This window comes from Melospiza georgiana, chromosome 2 (assembly GCF_028018845.1).
Source record: "Melospiza georgiana isolate bMelGeo1 chromosome 2, bMelGeo1.pri, whole genome shotgun sequence".
NCBI lineage: Eukaryota > Metazoa > Chordata > Aves > Passeriformes > Passerellidae > Melospiza > Melospiza georgiana.
In genome coordinates, this window is record NC_080431.1 from 30,424,716 (window position 1) to 30,447,735 (window position 23,020).

The 23,020-nt window shown below is 36.5% G+C and overlaps 1 protein-coding gene across 4 annotated transcripts in view; it reads left to right on the plus strand.

The window, feature by feature from the left end:
* NALCN (sodium leak channel, non-selective) overlaps positions 1 to 23,020 on the plus strand; it is a 223,576-nt gene that overhangs the window by 21,746 nt on the left and 178,810 nt on the right. For all 4 annotated transcript variants that reach the window (XM_058043866.1, XM_058043893.1, XM_058043875.1 and 1 more), the window contains exons 4-6: positions 8,062 to 8,145; positions 9,710 to 9,849; positions 10,680 to 10,808. In XM_058043866.1, the coding sequence (XP_057899849.1) occupies positions 8,062 to 8,145; positions 9,710 to 9,849; positions 10,680 to 10,808 (353 nt within the window). The remainder of the gene's footprint in view (positions 1 to 8,061; positions 8,146 to 9,709; positions 9,850 to 10,679; positions 10,809 to 23,020) is intronic.

Below are 23,020 nucleotides of genomic sequence, written 5' to 3' on the forward strand. Positions count from 1 at the left end.
GCTAGAAATATACAGACCAATTAGAGGAACAAAACTTTACTTTTTGGCAATGTTGTCTTTTCTGTCTCCAATAGCACTTTCAAGGATTACTTTCTAGTTATTCTTCATGAAAACAGCTTTATTGAGGGATATTTTAAATGTATTACTTCATGTCAAAGTAAAATGATACATATATCAGGAAAGCAGTGAAACCAACATACTGGATGACATGTTTTCAAGTAGCAAGAGAGAGAAATTCATTCTTAATGTGCCTTTCTGCATTGAAATTTGCATTTTCAAGAAAGTCTGCTATACTAAAAAATCATATTTTATTTTATTTTTCTCCAATGTTGTCTTCTCTCTTAATTTGAGAGGATCAAAAAAGACATGAAGATAAACAAATCTTAATGGCATCCAAATCCCTGCTGAAAGGAATAAGAGCATTTCTGTGCAGCTGTATTTTCATGAAAATGATGAAATTTGTGTGGGATTTTTAAAGGAATAAGCCGAATGTAAAATTGGATTTCACGGTATTGTGTTTTCCACCATTAATATAAATATGGATTTCTTACAGCTATACTAGGATTTTTGTTTCAATAAACTTTTCCTGGTCTCTCTAGTAAAAAAAAAAAAAAACAAGTATTCTTCAACATTTTATAATGCCAATTACCAAATGATACAATCCTCTTTCTGGAAAGTGCCTCCTTCTTATGTATTCCAATCCTCATCATTGTGGATTTTTTTCTGTTGAATGAAAGCTTTGAATGTCAATCATAAATCAGAGTTTTGTCATGTTAGATGAGACTGTTTGCCTATCAAAACTTCCTGTTCAGCCTCCAGGCAATATTTGATACTGCAAATTAAAAGCTTTCACCTTGAAACATTTGGATCCCAATCTGCCTATTGCACCCACCATAAACACTGGAGCTAGGGGAGGGCAGAATACTGCTGAATGAAGCACAGCAGTGTTTATTTAACATCACCTCTCTGACACTGCAGAGTACTTCCAAGAATGAGCAGATGTCCATGCTTGTGGAGCTAGATGTAGAATTGGAGTTAACCCCACAAACTGGCATTTGGAGGAGATTGGCTTAGATGTCCACAAGTAGGGAACAGTCCGGGTTGGAAGGAACCTGAAGAGATGGTCTGGACCAGCCTCTTGCTCAAAGCAGGGCTCAGAGTTCTTCAATCAGGGTTTTGTGAAATTGAGTCTTAAATATTTCTAGCAAAAAACATGCAAACATTTCTCTGGGCAACATGTTTGGGTGTCTGACTGCTCTCACAATGGAGATTTTTTTTCCTGTGCGCTTCCTGGAAACAGTGAGTGCTGTATCATGTAGGGGAATCCTATTAATCCTCCTGATCAGCCACTTCTAGATTTACTGAACCCTTAAGATGTTCAGGGAAGCCAAGTCAGCTAGTAAGATAATACCTGGGACACTGAATACAGATGGCTAATGAGCAGATGGAGAGGGAAATTAAATTCAGGCTTTCAGTGCAGTAACCCATGAACTCTCTGCAGGGCATGTTGGCACCCTGCTGCAATGGTAAGGTGGTTTATCAAGAGAGTAGCCATATAATATATCAGCAAAGTTCCCTTCCTCAAGGGTTTAGGAGCTGTATTTCTGTTGGGCATTAGCATCTCTTCTCTATGGGCTAGATATGAAGAATGTGCCCAGAGGCTCTCAATAGTGGTCAATCCAAAGTACTTGACACGGGGTTGAACTGAGATGCTCTAAAATTTTGTGGGTGACACAGGTGGTCTGTTATAGCATTCCTTTCCACTGTATTGTGGAAACAGTTATTCCCTTCAATACTTTCATACTTTATGAAGTGAGTTGGGTAACACTGATGCTTGGCCCTGGTTTGGGGCTGGGGGGGGTTGTGTGGTCTTTTTGTTTGTTTTGTGGGGATTGTTTAACTTACCAGTTTTGGTTTAAAACACTGGTTTTTAACTCTTACTAATTCCCCTACCCCGTTTTTTTGGTTTTTTTTCTTTTTACAGAACACACTGAGATTATTATAGGATTATTAGCAAGTAAAATGGTCCCTGTTTGTCCATCTGAAAGTCTGGAGTTTTGCTTCACAGCCAGAACTGTTTCTTCCTTTACAGTCTTTTTGATTGTTTTTTTTTTTTCTGTTAAAAATAACATATGAAATGTGAACACTATAGTTTAATATCCACACAGTATGATATGAAACATGAAATAGTAAATTTAGTATAGTTAATTACATATATTAACAATAATCTAGTTTGCCTTAAAAACAGGTTTGAAGTTGTTCTTTAGTGAATAGTTGTTTAGCCTTGTATCTTTATTGGTGTTTCCTAAACAATCTGAAAATCTCAACAAATTCAGTTCAAAATCAATTATTGTAATGATTGCAAAGGATGAAGTAGTGGTTCTTTAGTGATTATAGGGGTTTTTTAATAATCAATTGAAACTATGTTGTTGTGTGTCCATAGCATGTGTGGCATCATTCTCTTACCCAAAGGACTAGCAAGAGCTGTGTTTCATTGTATTAATTAAAAATAGAGTAATTTTGGGATTTGTGCTGTAACATCTAATGATTTTTTTCCTTTTTTTCTAGCATAGAACAGAAGATTACTCTCAATATTACATTATCTATTAGGAAAAAGATAAATTATGTACTATGGAATGTGTTACTTAAAGCATCTGATGGTGGAGCAGTTCAGTACAATGCATGAGTAGCTACAAATTGAACTTGTTTAGTTCAGTGATGATAAAGTTATGATATTATACCTGTAGCCATTCAGAATTAATTTTTACACAGAAATTGTAATTCCATTGGCTGTTTCAAGTCAGTTGCTGTTTTGTGAGTATATTTTATATAAGTTCCTTCTTTATGAATGAAGATACTTTATCATAAAGAGGACATGCAGAAAGTGAGAAGTTGTGTCATTCCCACATACATACATTGTTTCTTTTTTCCCCCTAATACAGAGTTTTAAAGTAAATATATTTTGGGTTATTTTGAAGTGATCCTATTACTGTTGTTGAGGACAAACTTAGAGGTGAGCCACTTATTTAAAATATTTCAGTCTTTCGTTAGTTACTAGCATGGTCCTAACTAAGCAATTCACAATTGCGTTTGTTTCCTGCCCTTTGTTCGACACATGAGGACACTAGTGAAATAGTTTTAGTTTGAGGGATGGAAAAGGAGAATTGAAAACAGTCAGATGCAGTTTTCCTTCTTGATTGGGCCAGATGTCTTCATTGTCTTTACTGTGTGAGTAAAATATTGAAAGTGTTGGTCAGGTTGGGGGCTGGACTGGATTGTCCTTATTGTTCTGCTACTAAGCAGACGATAAATACAGGTTTTTTAGTAAATAGGAAAAGTTTGAAGCTGAACCAAAAATGTAAGGAATGTATTCGTAGTCTGTGACCAGGTAGGAGATACATACCCTCTATGAGTACATATGTATCTGCATATGCAAGGAGAGAGAGGTTAGGCAAGGTGCTCCCCTGAGCTCTGATTTAATTTTGTGTCCCACTCAGACCTCTGTGCCCTGCAGTGTTTGTGTGGAGTCAGAGAGTGGGGGAGGGAAGGTTGGTTTCCCTAACTCAGCTGTGCTCTCTCTTCTAGTTTGCTTTTTCTGTTATAATGAACACAGCATCTGGAGCAAAAAAAAATACACTCCCAAATTCTTAATTCCTCTATTCCTTCTATTTCATCCTGTTCTCTTTTTGTTGCTCCTAAAATCTCCATTAATTTCAGCCTCTACACCTTAATGCTTGTTTGTAGTGCTTTACAAAGTAGTCCACAGGATGATCCGAAAGACGTACCAGAGTTGATGACATGCTTTGTTTAACCACTACCAGCACATGCAGGATCCAGTGATCATGATAGAATGGCACAGTAGCTCATTGTTACTGAGCTTGCTGGTCTCCCTGTGTTATCATTACAGTGCAAGAGTTCTAGTGTCAGTACATTGCAAAGTTTCCACATTGCTAGAGTCTCATACCTCCTTGATGTTTCTTGTAGGCAGCTCCTCGAGGCACTGCCTCTTCCATGCCCTCACAGCCGCCAACTCACTCCAACTGCCCTCAGTCAACCAATCCCCTCTTTTATCACACTCGTGTGATTGGCTACAGCTGTGGCCTGCTAACATCAGGCCTGCTCCTAATCCTTAATAATTAACCCAGCTGCAACTCTTTAGGGGATATGATTACTTTCTGTACTACCTTTATTTACCTATATTCTATTCCCCTACATCTCTGCATTCTTTCAGCTATCCTATTTGTCAGAGACTGTGAGGAAAAGTGGGAGACTAGGATTCTAATGAGAGATCCAACACTGCAGGACTCCTTTCCAAATAATGGTAAATCTGATTATTCAGGGCAAATATCATATTACTTCTTTTATTTAGCTTTCAGTCATATTACTTCTTTTATTTAGCAGTTAGTGTCAGGTGGAAAGAGGCAGGAGGGAAGGATTGAGAGAACAGGTCGTAGTCAGGGATGAGAGGGAAACAAAAATTTCTGAAGGCAAGCAAGGAGGCAGAGGAGGCTGTTGATTTGCAGGGACTTGCTATTCATCCCAAGGTGTTCCTGAGGTGTTAGGAGACAAGCAGGGCAGAAATGACCTTGGGCATGTCTGTGCTGTCATCTAGCTAAGCTGTCTACCTTACCACTGAGATACTGAAATCACTTGAGAAAATTAGCAGACAAGCAGATTGCTTTATGCAGTTTGGGGATTAATTTAATAGAGATTTTGTTTTCAGCAAGGTTGATAATGAAATAAGCGTTTATTAAAAAATTGCAGTCTGTCTAGTCTTCCTTTCTTATATGAGTTAAACCCTAGTGGCTCTCATGGAGTGACTGCCTCAAGTGTTATTAGTTCTGTTTATGGTTCTCTCTATATTTTGTACTGACTCACATTTTCAATGCATTAGGTCTTAATTTTTTTTTCCACCTGTGAACTTGTTAATGGTTGTTCAGGGCACCTAATATTGGCTACAGGCATTTTATCTTTAATGTGCTCAGCACAGCTGAGAAAGTGAATCTTCCGACACCTTGTGGTGCTTTATTTTGGAGGAGTGGCAAATGATTTTGTTGTCTAGATAGGCTGTAAATTGTGTTGCTGGAGAAGTTTTCAGGACTTGCTGTGCACATCAAGAATCCCCTATCCACTGTAGGCAGTAGAAAGTTGGCAATTTTAATGACTTTAAGAGGTTTTGATTAGTGTACAAGGCTTCTTGTCTACAGTACTAATCCTTCATGTTCTGGAATAGTGCATTCAGAAAAAAATGCTAAATGAAACTTCATCAATAATTCTCAGATTTCAGCAGATACAATGGAAAAAGGTTGTGGGTTAACACATTGCAATACTTGAGCTATTTTAGGTACAATATCACCAGAGGTATTTAAATGTCATTTATTTGTATTCCTTTCCAAGTCTAAGAGCTGTCATTGACCATGAGCATGGTATTTCAGCCTAAAGATTTTTTTCACATGTGAATGAAACTCACTGTTCATTGCTATTAATAAAAATTCTAGCCTGTGTTTAGCCAGAATTAGATTTTTCATGGAAGTAGCACCTATATTCTGATTTTTGCATTAAGCAGAATGTAGTCGTGCCTTAAAAATGCTTCCAACAGCAACTAACATGCCCATGTCAATAGACAGAATAAAAGCATTAAAGATTTCCCACCACATCCACTTCCAGACAAACAGCAAATGACATTAATAGGATTTAGCTATAGCCTCTCTACATCAAAGTGGAAAGAGCCAGGAGCCCCCCTAAAAGGAGTAGTTTCTCCAGATGTAATTCAGGTGCGCGGAGTTTCTGTGGGTGATGCTGAAAGCTGCCCTTACTGGGAGGGTGTAGCCGTGGAAGCAGGCTGGGTGTGACAACGAGAGCACTGAGCTGCTGCAGCAGCCTAAGTGGTGAGAAGACTGGAAAGGGTCATGACATCTTCCTTTGTAAAGAGAAAACAGCAAAGCTGCTTCAATCATACCACATCTATTGTGGAGAGAAAAAGCAATTTCTAAAAAAAGATTTGGCTTTCAGGGAGAACTTGGTGGGTTATTCAGAGGAGGATGAATACAGGGACTTCTGCCTAAGTTCATGCTCAGATCTGCACAGCAAAACTCAAGGAAGACTTTTTGTTTAGACAAAGGGTGCTTAAGAGGAGAAAAGTAATTTTCAAGGAGTTCTTCAGCAAGAGAAAGACCAATCAGCATTTTTGTTCAGAGCCACAATTGAAGGACTCAAGTAGCATGTTGATGCAGATCTCATTGGAGATTCGTTCCAGAGAAAGAGATTTAGAGTGTGAGTAGCCGATCTCTGTGGAGAAATAACATGTTTCTGCTTCACAGGTACTGAGCATAACCACTAAATAATTGAGTTCTCTCAGCCCTGAGTGAAGAGTTACTGATTAGCTCAGAGTTTATGTGGGGAACTAAGTCTACTTTCTTCAGGAATGACAGGCTAGAATTATGAGGCAAAAGTTTCTGTTTTGTTGCTTCCCTGATTTGCGGTCTTCCTCCTCATAGTTCTTGAATTGAGAACTTTAACATCCTTATGTGTTAAAAATCTTTGTCCAAAAATAGTGCCAAAGTTCTCTGTTCTCTACTTCTGATTTGAAAATCACTTACTGTATTTTCCCGATTCCCTAACAGTTCACTTCTACTCTGAAGAATTTTTGCAGCTGAAATAAATTTTTTAAATATATTTTGTCTCTATTTACAAAATATATCATGCTGTCACCTATTGCAAGAAATAATAAGTAGTTTTTAGGATAGTGCATGCCACTGAAAATATTAGGTTAAAACAAAACATCTTGTCTGTGCTTTTAGAATCAATGACAATGCTGAGACTTTAAAAAAAATATTGAAATAACTATAACTGAGATAAAGAAAAATGTTTATAAAGCCAGGACTCACATACGAGGCCAAAGTCCAGCAATGGCTTCAAGATTCTTGAGACATGACAATAATTTTTCCCCAATTAGACTGTGAAAAGTGGATGTCAAACATTGCCATTTGCACGTGGAAGATCACTTAAGAGGACCCAAAGAGCCTATAAGACAGGGAAGACTTATTAAATCTGTGGGAAACTTCATTTAAAAAGGTGTGATTTTGTGTCCTGAGATGTGCTGTCATTTTCTCTGCATATGTTTCTACTTGAATGGGATATCCACTTTCCTTAGGTGTATTTTTGTCTAGTCTCCCTTTCAACAAGCTTCATCTCTCTACATGCATTTTTCCCCAACTTCCTCTGTGCTCCACGAGGTACACAAAGCTATCTAACACTCAGCCATAATATGTCTAATAAATGTAGATATTTTTAAGTTCAATGTTTGAAGTGAAGTGTCAGGCATTAGCAGCCCAACAAAGAAGTGTTTTTATAGCTTGCAGTAGAGGGCATGTTGTCAGGAATGGTGTGGAACATGAGGTTATTGAAACATGCAAACTGGAACAGAGGTTGAGAATAGTGCAGAGTAAAGGAAACTGAGCTTGGATGCAGAATTCTCCATGCTGCCTTTTAGGAGTGATGTCTGGATTGGACTGTCACCAAAGCCATGTTCTGATGTTATAGTGGTTACTGTCAAGTGCTTTTGAAATAGCAAGGCTTCTCCAGAGCATGGAACATGATTGAGAACTAATGAAAAAATGAATGTAAAATGATACTGATTTAATTGAAGCTGTTCAACAATACTGAAATAATTGAATAGCACAATACTAGATTGCTAGCATTTTACACTGATCTTCCTGTGTAAATATTTTATAATGGAAAATACAATGGAAAAGTAAGTCCAGTGTTCATTTTTTTGTGTGATTTTTGATTTACAGCAGTCTTTGTAAGGTTTTTTTGACACAAACTTAGAAATGTCATGCAAGAATTAAGTTAGTATTTATTCACCCACACAATGTGTATATATTTCCAGTATATTCTGATCCAGATACTAGTCTTTTGGAGTCTTTGAAAAGTGGCTTTTTAAAAATGCACAGGAAGAGCTGTGCAATTTTAAAGACCTCTTCCAAGAGCTCTTACTTACGAAGTTTGTAAGTTCTGACAATAAACAAAAATTAACCTCTTAGCTTTCCTTTCTTGTAGGGTGATAGCTCCTATGTAAAGGATCGTTGGTGTGTGTTTGATGGATTCATGGTCTTTTGTCTTTGGGTGTCACTGGTTTTACAGGTAATCATTTCACTTCCTTTTACAATTAATAGCTCCTTAATTGTGAAAAATACATGGCACAATCAAATGTGATTTGTGGAAGTATACTTGTACATGGATCAAATTGTTTTGAAAAACCATGCTGAATCAACAGATTTATTTTGCACATTGCAGCATATCTGTATTAGTAGTAGAATTTATCTTGATTATTTTTTCTTATTTGATATGAAGCTTATTAACATAAACCCTGTGCAGACAGAAGGAGAAAGAGGATCTTCAGAGACACATTTCTCTCTTACTCCACATGGCAGTTGTACTCATTTCCATCCAATGAGTCTAGTAGGTGCCATTGTGACTATCTCAGGCACCTAAGGGAGAATTATTCCAATGGTAGATGTTTGCCATTCTGTAGTTGTAATGATATCCTGAGTGGAGTGGTTTCATACAGTGTCATTCATACCTAACAAGCCATTTTTCAAAACTCATATTAAAGCACAATGAAAAAAAAGCCAAAACATTTGGAAGCAGTTTGATCATTTTTTATAAAGCAAGGAACTTGGACTTTTTCCAAAAAATTGCAGCGTTAAGGTATAGGGGAAATTTTGTCCTGCAAATCAATGAGTCCTTAACTGTAGCTGGTTTTCTGGATAAGAACAGGTTGAAAACTGTGACATTGAGCTTACAATAACATAAGGATTGTAAAAGTTCTGTAGTGATTGCTGTTAGGCACTTATAAAATTTCTGACAATTTTAACAGACATTGTAATTTTCTGCTTTTTACACAGGGGAGACTTTGGTACATCTTGTACACATGCAGAAGGAAGGTTGATTGTTACAGATAAGAACTGTACATCACCCAGTTTATGAATTGCCAGGTTCCCTCTCCATTTTCTTAGTACTTTGTACAAACATTAAATCAAGCAGTTACTCTCCAAGAGTGAGAGACAAGGATTAAAACAAGATATTTGCACCCAATCATTCAGCTAAATACTCTTTATTGAGTGCATAACCTGTCAGTGTATTGAAGAAATGGTTCCCTGTCCTGTGCCTTGGCTGAAATTTATATTGTAAGTGGAGTCTAGGAAATGTACAATTTTGTTATGCACTTGGAATTAAATGGAGAACTTATAAACATGTTGCAACTTATAGGCAGTCTGTGTACATGTACTTTTATATCACAGTAAAAATCTCAGTGCTGTGCAATGTTAACAGATACTGATTTTCATATTGAAGATATATTAGTACTTCCAACAATGTTGTGAGAAACATGTGGGGTAGGACTGGCACAGAAGCAGGCAGCTGGCACAAGCTTGCATAGTCTTCTTGAGTTGTTTGCGACTCAAACTTAATGAACATGGGCAGAGTATATTTTCTGATTTTCATTAGGGTAATTTAGAAGTGAGTTAAAGTATTTGGAAATACTTTCTAATAAGTGTGGTAGAAATAAACTGTAAAGTAATCCAAGATTGAAAATTAAAATAAAAAACATGTATAATATTAATACTTTTAAAAGCTCTGGAAGTGAACACAGGTGCAGGACAGGACAGGGTCTTCAAGACAAACTGTTGATTCTTTTCTTTGTTAGGTGTTTGAAATAGCTGAAATAGTTGACCAGATGTCACCTTGGGGCATGTTACGGATTCCACGACCACTCATTATGATCCGAGCATTCCGAATATATTTTCGTTTTGAGCTGCCAAGGACTAGGATAACAAATATCTTGAAGTAAGTAAGACTGTTGTCTGAAAAATAACAAAGCTTATTTATGTTTTGACATAAAAGACTGACTGTATAGTCAATCAACGACCCTTCATGCTTAATGGGTGTTTTTCTCCTGAGTTTTAGTTCTGGCTAAAAAATTCTTGTTATTTTCTATGTTTAAGGAATCATTAAGTTTTTTAGAAAACAATCAGAAATTTCAAATGTTTAAATAAATTTTTAAGTATTTTTGCTAATAAATGTAGCCAGCAATTTTCAACCAATGGCAGTAAATTCTGTTCCATTAATATGGCCATTTAATAATCAAAGTGAATACCCTTAGTAGGGTGATATTTATAAATAACATTACATGAGCATATGCCCTGACCATTCCAGTTGCCCGTGTTCTTATACTGGTGTGTATACAGAGAGGCAAAGAAACACATGTAAGTGTGCTTGGTACAGCATGTAATGGCAAAAAAACATGTCATGGTAATGTGAAAGAGTTTTTGGTCTTTATTCGGTATCAAGTTTATTTCATTACTGTATCTTATCTGTATGAGTCATTAAATAGTATTTTACAAAAGCCAGATTTTACACATTTTATTTTGGGTGTTTCTCCCACCCTTTGCAGTTTTCAGCTGGTTTAATTACCCTGACTTAGTGACTTAGAAAAAAAATCACAGCCCTGTTTTCTATTTGTGCCCAGAGTGAGAGAAGTTTTAAGGAGAAATGTTCTGCAGGATGAAATACTGTTCTCTTTGCATGAGCATATTTTCTATTCTATAGATTCTATAATTTTCAGAGGAGGCTTCACATTGCCTGTGCTTTCAGTGACCTGTTTATCTTTTTGCCAGGCGTTCTGGAGAGCAAATATGGAGCGTTTCAATTTTCCTTCTGTTCTTTCTTCTCCTGTATGGGATCCTGGGTGTGCAGATGTTTGGAACTTTTACGTACCATTGTGTGACTGACGACACACAGCCCGGGTGAGTTCACCTGTGCAGGCATGATGTGGGCCTGTTCTTTCATTGCTTTTGTTTTATTTTAGTTGGCATTAGTAGATATAAAATGTGCTTGATAGATTAAAAGCAGTCCAGCAAAATGTACTAAGGCAAATTGAGGAAACAAAAAGTAGAATTATGAAAAATACAAATTTTAAGTGTGACAGAGAGGTTAAAAGTTGTAGCATTTGGCTATGGTCTGACTTAGGGGGCTGAGTGACTCTGTATGTTGGGTGGGGCATGGAGGTGACAGAGCAGGAAAGCAGAGGGGGCTTTTATGAAGAGCATTGGCACTTGTGGCCGACCTGGGTCACTAATGATTTATCACCTTTTGCACTCTTCTTTCGTTCCCTAGAATGTCTTTTTATGGGCCAAGACCTAAAGACAACCTAGAATCATACAATCACGGAGTAGTTTGGGCTGGAAGGGACCTTTAGCAGTCATCTAGTCCAACATCCCTGCAATGAGAGGGACTTCTTCAAGTACATCAGGCTGCTCAGAGCTCCTGTCCAACCTGACCTTGCATGTTGCCAGGGATGGGGCATCCACCACCTCTCTGGGCAACCTCTTCCAGTATCTCAGGCCCTTTCTGAAGTAATAATTCTCTGTGACCTGATGCTCTGATTCAAAGACCCTTTTTTTCCCCAGCCTTTGAAAAATACTGATGATAAATATTTTATGCTGGTGATTGAGTATACATCATGTTCTTGATTCAACATGTACTTAACCACAGGATTATCTCAAAGTACAATGCAGCCTCTTGAGTCACTGAGATGGCTCACAAAATCACAGATAATGTACTTACCTGTCCTGTTGAATTGAGGGTTTGACTGTGTCCTTGAGTACCATTACATTGTGAGAAACATATTGCATCTGTTTCTTTGTTTGGTCCCTGTTCCTTTGGATAGGGAGATGTTGCGTCTGGAGTTGTGGCCTTTATTTTAGTCAAAATTGGATCCTTTTATTCCTGTTTTGAATTTGTCAGAACACAAAATTAATAGAGTAAGCATTGTAAGAAAGCAAAATACCACTTAATCTGCTAGTGAGCTGAATAAATTGCTGATGATTGCAAAACTCTGTCTTAAAGCTTTTTCTAAAATACCTAAAAAGTATCAAATATAAAATTAGAAGCGGCAGATACAAAAAAGGTTATAAAATCATTTGAGAACATGCTAGACCAAATACCAAAATATGGTATTTTGTTAAATTAAAAAGAAAATTACTTTGGGACATTTTCCTGATTATATAATCAATGATATAGTAAAATATGGAGCTGATCTTTGTATACTTCATGCAGATATCTTCTTTCATTCTAACTGTTCCTCTCTTTTTTAAGAGAAAATCTTTATAGCACAGATATTTTGACAGTTTCCTGTAGACATAGGGAAAAAATTCTTTGTAAAAAATTAGCTTGTAGTAATGAGAAGGTCTGCAATTCTGTGAGTTATGGAATATTATTTTTAAAAAAATTAGTGGAATACACAATACAGGAAAGATGGGGCGTCATGTAATTGCTTGTGTCACTGAATATAACTTTTCCTTGAAATCAGCAGAAAAAGATGAAATGTGACATAGTAATGTTTGCCACATGGAAATTTAATTTTATAACTTTGACGCTTCCCATAAAATTCTGTTAATTTTTTCTATACATGTCAGGCTGCTCTCTGAATAAGTGTTACTATTTTTTTTTTTTAATGGTATACAGAAACCCTTCAATTTTAGGTTTTTGAAAGGCTGGATTACAGGAAAACCTTAAAAGGGACAAATATCCAGTGTATAAAATAAAATTTAAAACCTGCCTAAATAGGGTTAAAGTTGGAAAAGTCAAGTGTGCAGAACAGAGGGAATTTCGGACTTGAGGTTGAATATCTTGCGTTAACTTCTTTTTCTTTCAATATCATCAAGTATATGTTTTTAGCTGTATAAGTATTAGAAATCTAATTTAAGTTACTTTTAAGGTACCTGGGATAGGCACCTTCAGTAAGCAGTTAATCACTTTTGCCATCTCCAGACCACACTTGTAATTTTAAATGAGCTCCCATGATTGTGTATGATGACTACAGTTACACTGGACACCACTTTTTTTCCCTGAAAGTTGTTCCTCCAATTATTCTGATGAATGGCGCTCCTCCAAAGAACAAGATACTTTTTTTCTTTGTTATTGACATGTGGATGTATACCTCAGTTTTGGCATACTACTCATTCCTACTTTGAAAGTACTGATTTCCTCTTCTTGTCTGTAATACTCATCATTATATTGTGAAGACTTACACCTATTTGTTCCTGTTTTAAATTTTGAGGAATGCAGTGCAGAAGCTCAGGTTGGAGTTAGGGTGTGCCTTCTTCATGTAGATCAGGACTGACCTTCCTGGAGTTAGCTCCAGAATTTATAATTCCCACCATGGGCTAGAAAAATAGAGAAAGAAATAACAGTTCTGGTGCAAAAAGAGGACAATATGGACAGATATTGGTCCAAAATATAGTTAGAAAGAAGGGGACATGTCACTTCTGAATCCGGGAAAGTTTACTAGCTGGGATGTGATAGAGCACAAAAGTATTAAAATTGCCTTGCCAAATTTTTCTTTTGTTTTGAGGTTCAGTTTCTCAGTTTTACAATGAGGGTTAAACATTCCTCTCAGAGGTTGAGTCTGTGTCTCTGTTTCAGGTGGCTCAGCTCCAGGCAATGGAGAGTGGCCAGAGTTGGCTGTACTTGTCCTTAAATAACTTCTGTCTTTAATGATACACAGCTGTAAATTTTCATTATTTTTTCAACCAGATCCTGGGCTCCCAAGTCAAGATTAGAAAAATGAAAACCATCCAATTAGTGACCACCTGTGAGAGCTTTAATTTTAGGTGATTTGCCTCTTGTTATGCAGAACTCCATGGCAAACAGGAAGGGTAAAATCTTATTTTTGTGGTCAAGACTTCATCTATTTCTGACATTTTAGAAATCACTTTTAAGTCTACTGCCTTATGAATTATTATGGGAGAGTCAAGTTTCATTTTTAAATGGTGTCTTAAAATCTTCCTGTTCTTTTTTATTTGAAAGGACATGGTGTCTTCTTCATACACTTATTGCCTCTTTGACTGCAGCAAGTTCTTTTATCTTTCCATCCTTCTCAATGCCCACACTGCCTGACCTCCTGTCTCTCCACCTCCTGAGTCATTTTCTGATGTTAGCTATGACAAAAAAAAATACTGAAGTGAGCTAACCACAATCTGAGTTTTCATTCTGCCTGAGAAATCAGCGAAATCTGACTTGCTTACAAAGGCTGAAAAGTTTATTGTTGTAGTTTGCTAAGTCCTTTTTTTCCTGTATTCTTACAGTTATCTTCCCTATAAGGAATATTGTCTTCTTCTTATACAATTGTATTACTCTATTTCCTATTTAAGATAAGTGATTATGACTTGTCTTTTTTCTACTATGTTGTAAAAATTTTTCTTGATGATATCTTCAACCACTATATCTTTTCCTGTCAAGAATTGGTATATTATGTAGATTTCCATAGTATGGATCTTCTTTAGTTGCTTAAAAGATGGTGTGTTTGAAATATAAAATCCAATTATCTTGATAAATCTATATATTTTAAACAGTTTGACAGGGTTGGTTTTTTTTGTTTGTGGGTTGTTTTTTTTTTTTTTTGTTATAACTGAGATTAATTTCAGAGATATACAATATAAGGTGAAAATAGTTATGTTCCCAGATCTACTGCAATTTACTCTTGGTAACCTCCAGTATACAAAAGGTACTTTCACACAGCACAGCAGAAAGAAACTTTTTCTATATCAGTTCTGTAGCTACTTACTGCTTTCTTTATTTTTTGCTCCCAAGATACATTTGACTATGCAAGAATAATTCCAAAGCACATGATCAGTTTATATGTATTCCACAACAGTAAATTTTCCTTTTGTGAATCTCAGTCTGCACTGGAGCTAAGGGAAAGGAAGTCTCATCAAAAGAGAAAAAGCTAATATGGCTAACTGCCATAAATTGTAATAAATAGTAGTACTCACCTATTTTCCCAAAGTCATTCTTTAAGGTGCCTCTTTTTAACACTTTTGATAATGTATAGGCTGAATATTTCTGTAGGCCTGTCTGCCTGTTACCATGGAGGTCAATTTAAAATCCTTCTTTGCAAAGTTTCTTGTTTAAAGCAGGAGATCCCCAGGAAAACAGATAAGAAAAGTAATTACTGAGTAATGGAAAGATCTAAGAGGCTTCTGGTCATCTTTCCATCTGTCTATGGATAAGCCACGAAAATGTCAGAAAACAGCTTCAAAGACTGAAGCTGAAAGTTCACCACAATATCTATTAGATATAGAGGAAATAAATACAATTAAAAAGAACAAAAAGAATTTGAGATTCTGCCTTACAACAGCAGTGGGAAAGTAAGAATGAGTAATTAGGTTTCTGAGAAAGGGAAGAAATCAAAGCCCAAGCTCAAAAAATCAGTGTAATGGGACTTCTTTAACAGAGCACATTAATTTATTGATTTTAGTGGACAACCAGATCTGCTTTATTATTGTCTTTGGGACTTATTCACAATCTCTCTTACTGGTAGCATGTCTAGGATTAATTCCTCAGGGACATGAGAAATGGAAAAAATTTACTTTTCCCGGCGTGATGTTGTTTAAACCCCAACCAAAACCAATTAAAATACAGCATCAGTCAAAAAGGGAAGTAATTCAGTTTACTTCATGTCAGAGGAATGGATGAGAGTGCTGATGTGGGAGCAGTATTGGTGCCCAGGAGAAAGAGCCTTCAGGAGTTGGGCTCTTGTCACTTTCACGGGGCATGTGATTTCTAAGCAGAAATCCTGTTTTTTATTAGAATTCTGATACGGATATTTACCCAAAGTAATTACACTGTTAATTAATTTAACACATATTTTACACTGTTTTTGTTTTTCCAGCTCAGTTTTAAACAAAAATATGACTTTTTAGTGATGGTCTAGGATAGAATGATGAGAACCCAATTATTTCAGCTCCTGGTGGCTCAGTAATGACATGTACTTGTTTGTATTAAGATTTGGAGCGGTTAAGTTTACACAATTCTCTGTCTCAGTGCAGACATCAAAGTTGATTGAATTTCTTCTCAGCCGGTCAATTTTTATGAGATTTTTTTAAGAATAAGTTTTTTTGAGTAAACTAGAATGGATTTTTTACATTATTTGGAAATTGGCTCAGTATAAATACAAGAATTTGAATAACATAATCTCCTCTTTGCTGTAGGGTAAGTTTTATATTGAGCCACAAGATTTTTACCTGATAATCACTGTACAGAAATAATATCTGGTGGGTACTGAGCTTTCCATGGAAACCAGCAGGAGACCAGGATTCCAGAAGTCAGAATTTCCTCCAGTGTATCGCAAAATTGAGGGAAAGACCAAACATTCCCCGAAAAATGGAATCCCAAGAGTGATCTCCACTGAATCTGCCTGATGAGTGAGTGGGTAGTGTTTGATTTCTTAAATATGAAGGAAGCTAGGAAGATTCTCTTATTTTATATTGGAAGAGGAATCCAGACAACTAATAGAGAAGGCTGTGGATGCCCTGACATTCACAGATGATATAGCAGTACATCCAATTTAACCTTGAAATGCTGTGCAAAAGAATCACTTCTAGATGTGCAAACATTTGTAAAGAATGCTGAGAGAGAATTTTGAAAGAGATCTGTTTCCATTTTGTTTCAGATATCTTTTCATGAGTAATCTGTGTAATACACTATTTTGAAAACCAGAGGACTGTTTTCAGTTTTATATTGTTGCCTGGAAGCTGAATGTGATGCCTAAATTCTATTCCTCTCCCTTGGATTAATGCAATTCAGTAAGGCCTAGGAAATGCTGGAATTTTCATCCATCCCAAGATATTTGTGAGCACACTGAAGCCATCATCTCAGCTATTTTATTAGTTCTGAGAACTTGTGGAGAGTGAGTGGGAAGCAGGAAAACAGTAGAAGTCTATAAAAGGAGGAAGGAGACAGGACAAGAGAAGCCAGGGAATTATATCTGGGATACTTAGGCTTAACTTCTTTCCCTGAAAGAATTCTGTGGTAAACAAAACTTTTGTAAGCAGTTGGAACAAAACAAGGAAGTGAGTAGGAGCTAATATGGATTTCTAAAGGATGAACCATGTCAAACAAATATAACTGCCTATGGCAGTATAACAGCCATGTGAATTGAATGTCATATTTCTTTAGTTTAGAAAGGCTTTGTAGCAGTCTTACAGGACATTTTTGTAAGCTGGCAGGAGAAACATGGTTGAGGTGAAAATAATCATAGAATAGGTCCAAAACTGCTTAAAAAAATGCTCAGTGAGATGCTATTAATATCAGAACAGAAAGAACAGGGATCCTCATAAGTCTGCCATGTGCTTTGTGGAGTTTCATTAATATCCTGCATGGTGGTACACTTATTGCACTGAGGATGATGTGAGGTTGGGAAGGACTGCCCGTGTTTTGAAAGATAAGATTAGAATGACAACACTATTGAAACATTGAAGAAATGCTCTGAAAAGTTGGATGAAAGGCAGCAGGGACAACATACTGCACTTAGGAAAAACCAGCTACAAATACAGCATAGTGAGTCATGTGGAAAAGGTAGTTCTGCATGAAGTGATTTAGAAGCATAATGGAGGAATGGAGATCAACAGTACTGTGTGCATGTAAAAATGTAAAATTGTAGTATCTTACAACATACGGGCATCGTCTGGAGAGAGTCTAAAGGAGGAAATATATATAGAGAGAGTTCAGAATTGATAAAGAGTGTTCAGCAGTTTTTTGACTTTAAAGAGTAGTAGACATCACAGGTTTTGTGTGGATAAGCACTTTTGCACAAAATATGGGAATATTCTGTGCAAAAGGGAATATGGTCACTCTTTCTGTAATACACTGGAATAAGAAGTGCATGTACAAAATTTCAGGATGAAAATTTCATGTTAGACAGGACATTAAGAAAAAAGTTTGCAGTGGTAGGTATAAAGTTGCACCTATTTCTTAGACAGGCTCCCAGTTTCACTCCTGAGGATCTTTAAAACAGGCTGTGGGAACTTCTCTTGGGAAAAGTAGAAATAGACTGGGGCAGTAAACTATATTTAATGTCCTGTAGAGTGTTCGTATCCAACCTTATTTTTCTGTGATTTTATGTAGTCCTTCTGGACATAACAAAGGGTCCAGAACATCTGAAGAACAATTTGCCTTTGCTACATCCCTTTTAAAGGGAGGCACATTGGAAGTGAGGAGGATTGGATGCAGAGCTATTGTACATTAGGACAGAAGTGAGAGAGTGGCTTCCTGCAGTTTTTATTGTTTTATCTCCCTTTGTGTACCAGCTAAGGTGAGAGCTTATTCATGAATGTTCCAACTTCATTTTTCATCCTACCCCACATGGAAAGTCCAAACCTCCCACCAAAACATGCTTTTTACTATCAGAGGTGCTATCATTAACTTTTTTGTTCTAGTTACATAAAATAAATTTGTGCTCACTCTTTACATATGTCTCTTATCACTGGCTTATGTAGTTTGGCCCTCACTCCCCTGCTCACTCTCTCATGTAAGATACAGGAGTTTTTAATAAATTTCAAGAAAATCCCCCAAATCTGATGTCACTCCTTAGTGTGGAAGACCTGCCTTTATACTCAGTGAACTACGCTCTTTGTACTTGGCACAAATGCATACCACATTCACTTTTTTTCCAGTGCCTAAAATACTTGCCACCCTTTTGTCCCTGTTGTAGCAGGCTGTGCTGGGTTCACTGATGTGTGATTTGACCAGTTTTCTTCACAAATTCCTACATCACTGCCACCTTCTTCCTTTCAGCTCCTTGTCTTCATCTCCAGTTTGCCTCAAATAAAGGCTTAGTGTCCTCATGCCTTCTCCTTCTTAGGGGCACCTGCCAAGGCAGCAGGAGCAAGAGTCATTACCTGGTACAGTTTAGCCTTTTGTGCTGTCCGACTCTTTTCTTAATTGTCATGTCCATTGCCCAGCAGCAGTATTAAAACTACAATCCAAACCAACTTATTGTACACCTTCTACCTGGCAAGTTAATGAGAAGGGCTTTTCAGCTGCTATTTGAGGACAAAGCTTTGGTTACAATCTGTCAATGTCTCATTCAGTTCTTCTTTAGAGCTGGAGGTAGCCTGAAGGCTTGAAGGCTAGACCAATTTGAGATTTTACATTTGGGTCTCTTGGAAACCCAGCAATATTTTAGATCCCTGAAAAAGTTATTTGACCTTACTGTAGGTCTGCAGCTGTGTATTTTAATACTTCTCCCTGCAATGCCCTGACAGAGAAGCCCTTTCACAGCAATCCAATTTTGGCAGTAAGTCTTCCTGCCTACTTTGAGTACCAGTCATGCTATCAACTGGAGATATCAAGCTGCTTTCTCCCAGGTAAAGTGAGAGCTTTGGTGGATGGGCCTTGTCAGATGGCCAGTCACCAAATGCTAATTTCCTTTTTGAACTAGCTGGATGATGTTGAAATTTTTCTCTTAGGTGCTCAGTGGTAGCAGCCCCTTTTTCTGGGTTAAGTCACATCTCCTGCCATTTCAGATGTTTGTGACTGGTGTGTGTAAATGCATTTGATGAAGGCATCCTGTGTATGGTCTTCACACTTTGCAACACGACCTTTAGGAAGGAATTAGTTTTGTATGTAGTTCAGATTTAGATTCAGGGCAGTATTTTCTTATCATGCTGAAGATCACCCTGTCTGGTGCCTAAGGAAAAAGTCTAGTGAGATAAAACTGCATGTTGCAGTGGTCCAAAGAAAGAGTCAGGAAAACTTTCCCCACTCATTGGATGCAGCTAACTGCTTTGTGGGTGAGACATCCAAAATGCAAGTAAACTTTGATGGATGTAATTCCCAGATGAACTTCAATCTTGAGATTTTCAAATCCTACAGTGCAGATTATTTGCCTTGTGTTTTCCTTATAGTGGTTAGACAGCAACTTAGAAGATATTTTTCTATATTTCATCCAGAGAATTCCAATATATAACATTAAGATTTTTTGGAGTGGTCCTCAGCTTCAAAATCACCAAATACTTTAAAATAACTTGGATACAGTCTTCAGCTTAGATTGTTATAGAAGTTTCAGTTCACGATGTTGCAATTTAAAAGACAAGAGAGGTGGGTTTTAATCTTTCTTCTAAATACTATAAATTAATGCTGTTTTGGATTATAACAGTACTATATGTATGAGATCAATTCAACTTATAAATAAGTCTAATTTAATATACCTCAGTAACATGCAGATTCATGCAAGCTAGCTGGATTTGATTTTAACTCTTCCTGTTTATGTCCTGTATATTAAGCACTTAGAGTGACAGCTTCCTTCATTGTGTAAATGCCATTAATTCATGTTATTTTGATTCTTCTGAAATAAGTTTTGCATTGGCATACATATAATGCAATTTCCATTTGAATTCAGCTGTGTCAGGACTGACTGTTGCAGCCACAAAAATGGGGTGTACTAGAGTTGTTATGTCATGTGGAATTTGACGAAATCTCAAACTAGTACTGTTTGTGCATGTTACTTTATAAAAAATGCATACTGGAACTTCTGATATTTTCTTTTTTGAGCTTTTTTTCTAGTACTTGTATGTACATTTCAGCACTTTCCATAGGATATATTTCTTCTTTTACTCATTTTTCTGTGGTGAACTTCAGTGACTTAGTTGCTTTGAAGGGTAATGGCTGAGTAAGTTGAATTTAATTTCCTCTAATGCCAGTAACAAGTGATCAAACCAATGGTTTGTCAAATTTGTTGAGTACCTGCAGCCATCCTGTTTTCATTTGGGCATTCTCATTTGGTTCTTTTCGTGACACTATTGTCTTTGTGTAACATCAGTGATCTGCCATGGGAACAGAATCATCTGACTTTGATGTTAGCACCTGTGCTAGGAATCTAAATACCCTGAATTTCCTCTCTAGCTGTCAGAGAGAGAAGGGTGCCTCAGGTGTGGAGGAACCCACTGACCTTGAACCTCTGGAGTTGTATTTCCCTCTCTCCGTCTTCATTACCTAAAATGAGGCAGGGTAAGTCAGGGCATCAGAGCTGCAGTCTTTACTTGTGCAGCTCCTTCTAGGGGTTCAGCAAAGAGGTGTTGGATCTTTGAACTTTTGCACCCTGAAGTGTGAGATAAGGTTAGTGATTTAATCTGAATCTGTTCAAAATTCCTGTGCAGTGAGTAGCAATAGAAGCAACATCAAAGGTACATTTTTAGATGCTAACTTAGGTCACATGTGAAATGAAAAAATACTACAATCAAAATCAAACCCAACTTTACTCAGTGTTGCTGCCTCACATAATAGGCAGTCTGATGTGATGGTGCCTTATTACTGAATATGGGCAGGAAAAGAAAGTGCATAAGTTTTCTTAATTTGTTGAATAAACATGTAAGTAATTTTTGTCTTCTAAAATGGGAAAAAACTAAGATTATCCAAGTTTCATCCACAGACTCCAGTTGGCAAAAAAAAACCCTCCAACACTGGAGCCTGAAAGTGAACAGATAATAGTGAATAAAAGATCTAAACTCAATTGCAAGATATTAAAAGAGTAATTTACATTGGGGAAAACTACTGAAAGAAAATACGTTAGCAGTAATAAGATATTACGGTATCTTTATATTGATTTTAAAATTAAAAGTAACTATTGTATCATCTAGTCAGGCTTCAGTTTTTTCCCTTCTATGACACCATATAGCTTGTGTTTGACTCCAGTGCATCTCCTAGGTGTGTAGCTATTCTTGACTGGTTTGCAGAAGAACAGCATAAGCAAGGGAAATTTTTTGTTTCTTACAAAAACTATTTCACTGTTAAGAAGTGTTCCTAATTCATCATTTTAATTTGTCTGGTTTCTACTGTTAGCTTTCTATTCTTGTTATAATTTTTTATGCCAGATTACACAGAACCTTAATTCCTAGTATTTTCTCTGTGTGAATCCACTTAGAACAATTGAAGCACCTTTCAATATGTTTTTCAATAAACTAACATTATTCAGCTCTTTAGATCTTTTTCTGCAAACCATCTTCTTCAATGTTATCATTTTCTTTTTTTCTATTACTTCTTCAGTTTTTAAAATATTAAACTGTGATCAAAAATCTGTATGTAATACTAATCATGATTTGTATAAGTTTCATGTGCAGAGGAACATTAATTCATTATTGCTTATGTGTGTACAGTCTGGAGAAGCAGTTTTTTCTTGCCATGATGTTATTGGGACTAATATGAGAGGATGCCTTGTTATATCCCCTCATCTCAAATTTTGTGTGGCACCTATATTCTATAACATAATATTTCCATCCTCTTATCCCTTTTAATGCATAGGCCACAGGCCAGTGATCCTGCCATTATAACCTTGCATTTGGCTGTATTAAAGCATATTTTAGGTTATTTGATCAAGCTAACCAAGTAATTCTGATAACTTGTCATAATGCCTTGTTCTTATTGTTGTTTATGTTTCTGTTCTCATTCTTATTTTTGTATGTTTTTCCCTCATTGATTCTGGTAGATAATTTTGATAATTTCACTGGGAAGTGTTTTTGACATGTCAGTTAATCAGTTTTCAGCCCATTTAGCTGGTACTTTATTGATATTATATAGTGCCAACTTTTTAATCAGTCATATGTTACTGAATTAATTGCTTTACAAAGTCCAAGATAGGCAATTTCATTTGACAAATCTGTAATCTTACAAAAATCATGTTGCTGTGATGAGTATTATTTTCTCTAAATCCATTCTGGCTGCCACTTACTACATTAATGTTCTTTACTCTTGACCAACTAGACTTTTTATCAGCTTGCTCTTTCTTTTGTCTTGCTTGATGTTAGGCTAAGCACTTGAGCTGCTTGTTCTTTAAAAATTAATGGCACATTAGCATTCTTCCGGAATTTCCCTGCTATTTCAAGATTTATCAAAAATTAATGGAAGAGATGCCCTCGGTTATTTGGGCTTGTTGATTTGAATATAATTATCCCTAGCAGATGCTGTCTGGTATTCTCTTCAGTTACTAATTCTTGATTAGTAGAGTCTGTGTTTGCCAAGCTAAAATGTAAAATATGGAACGTTGCCAAAGCTTAAGCTTTGTGTTTATGCTGTTTGTAAATCCATGAGTCCTTAAGCATGCCCTATCTTATCTTTCAATATGATAAAAGTAATGAATAGATATAAGACAAAATCTGTTACCAGAAAGAGTTGAAGGCTT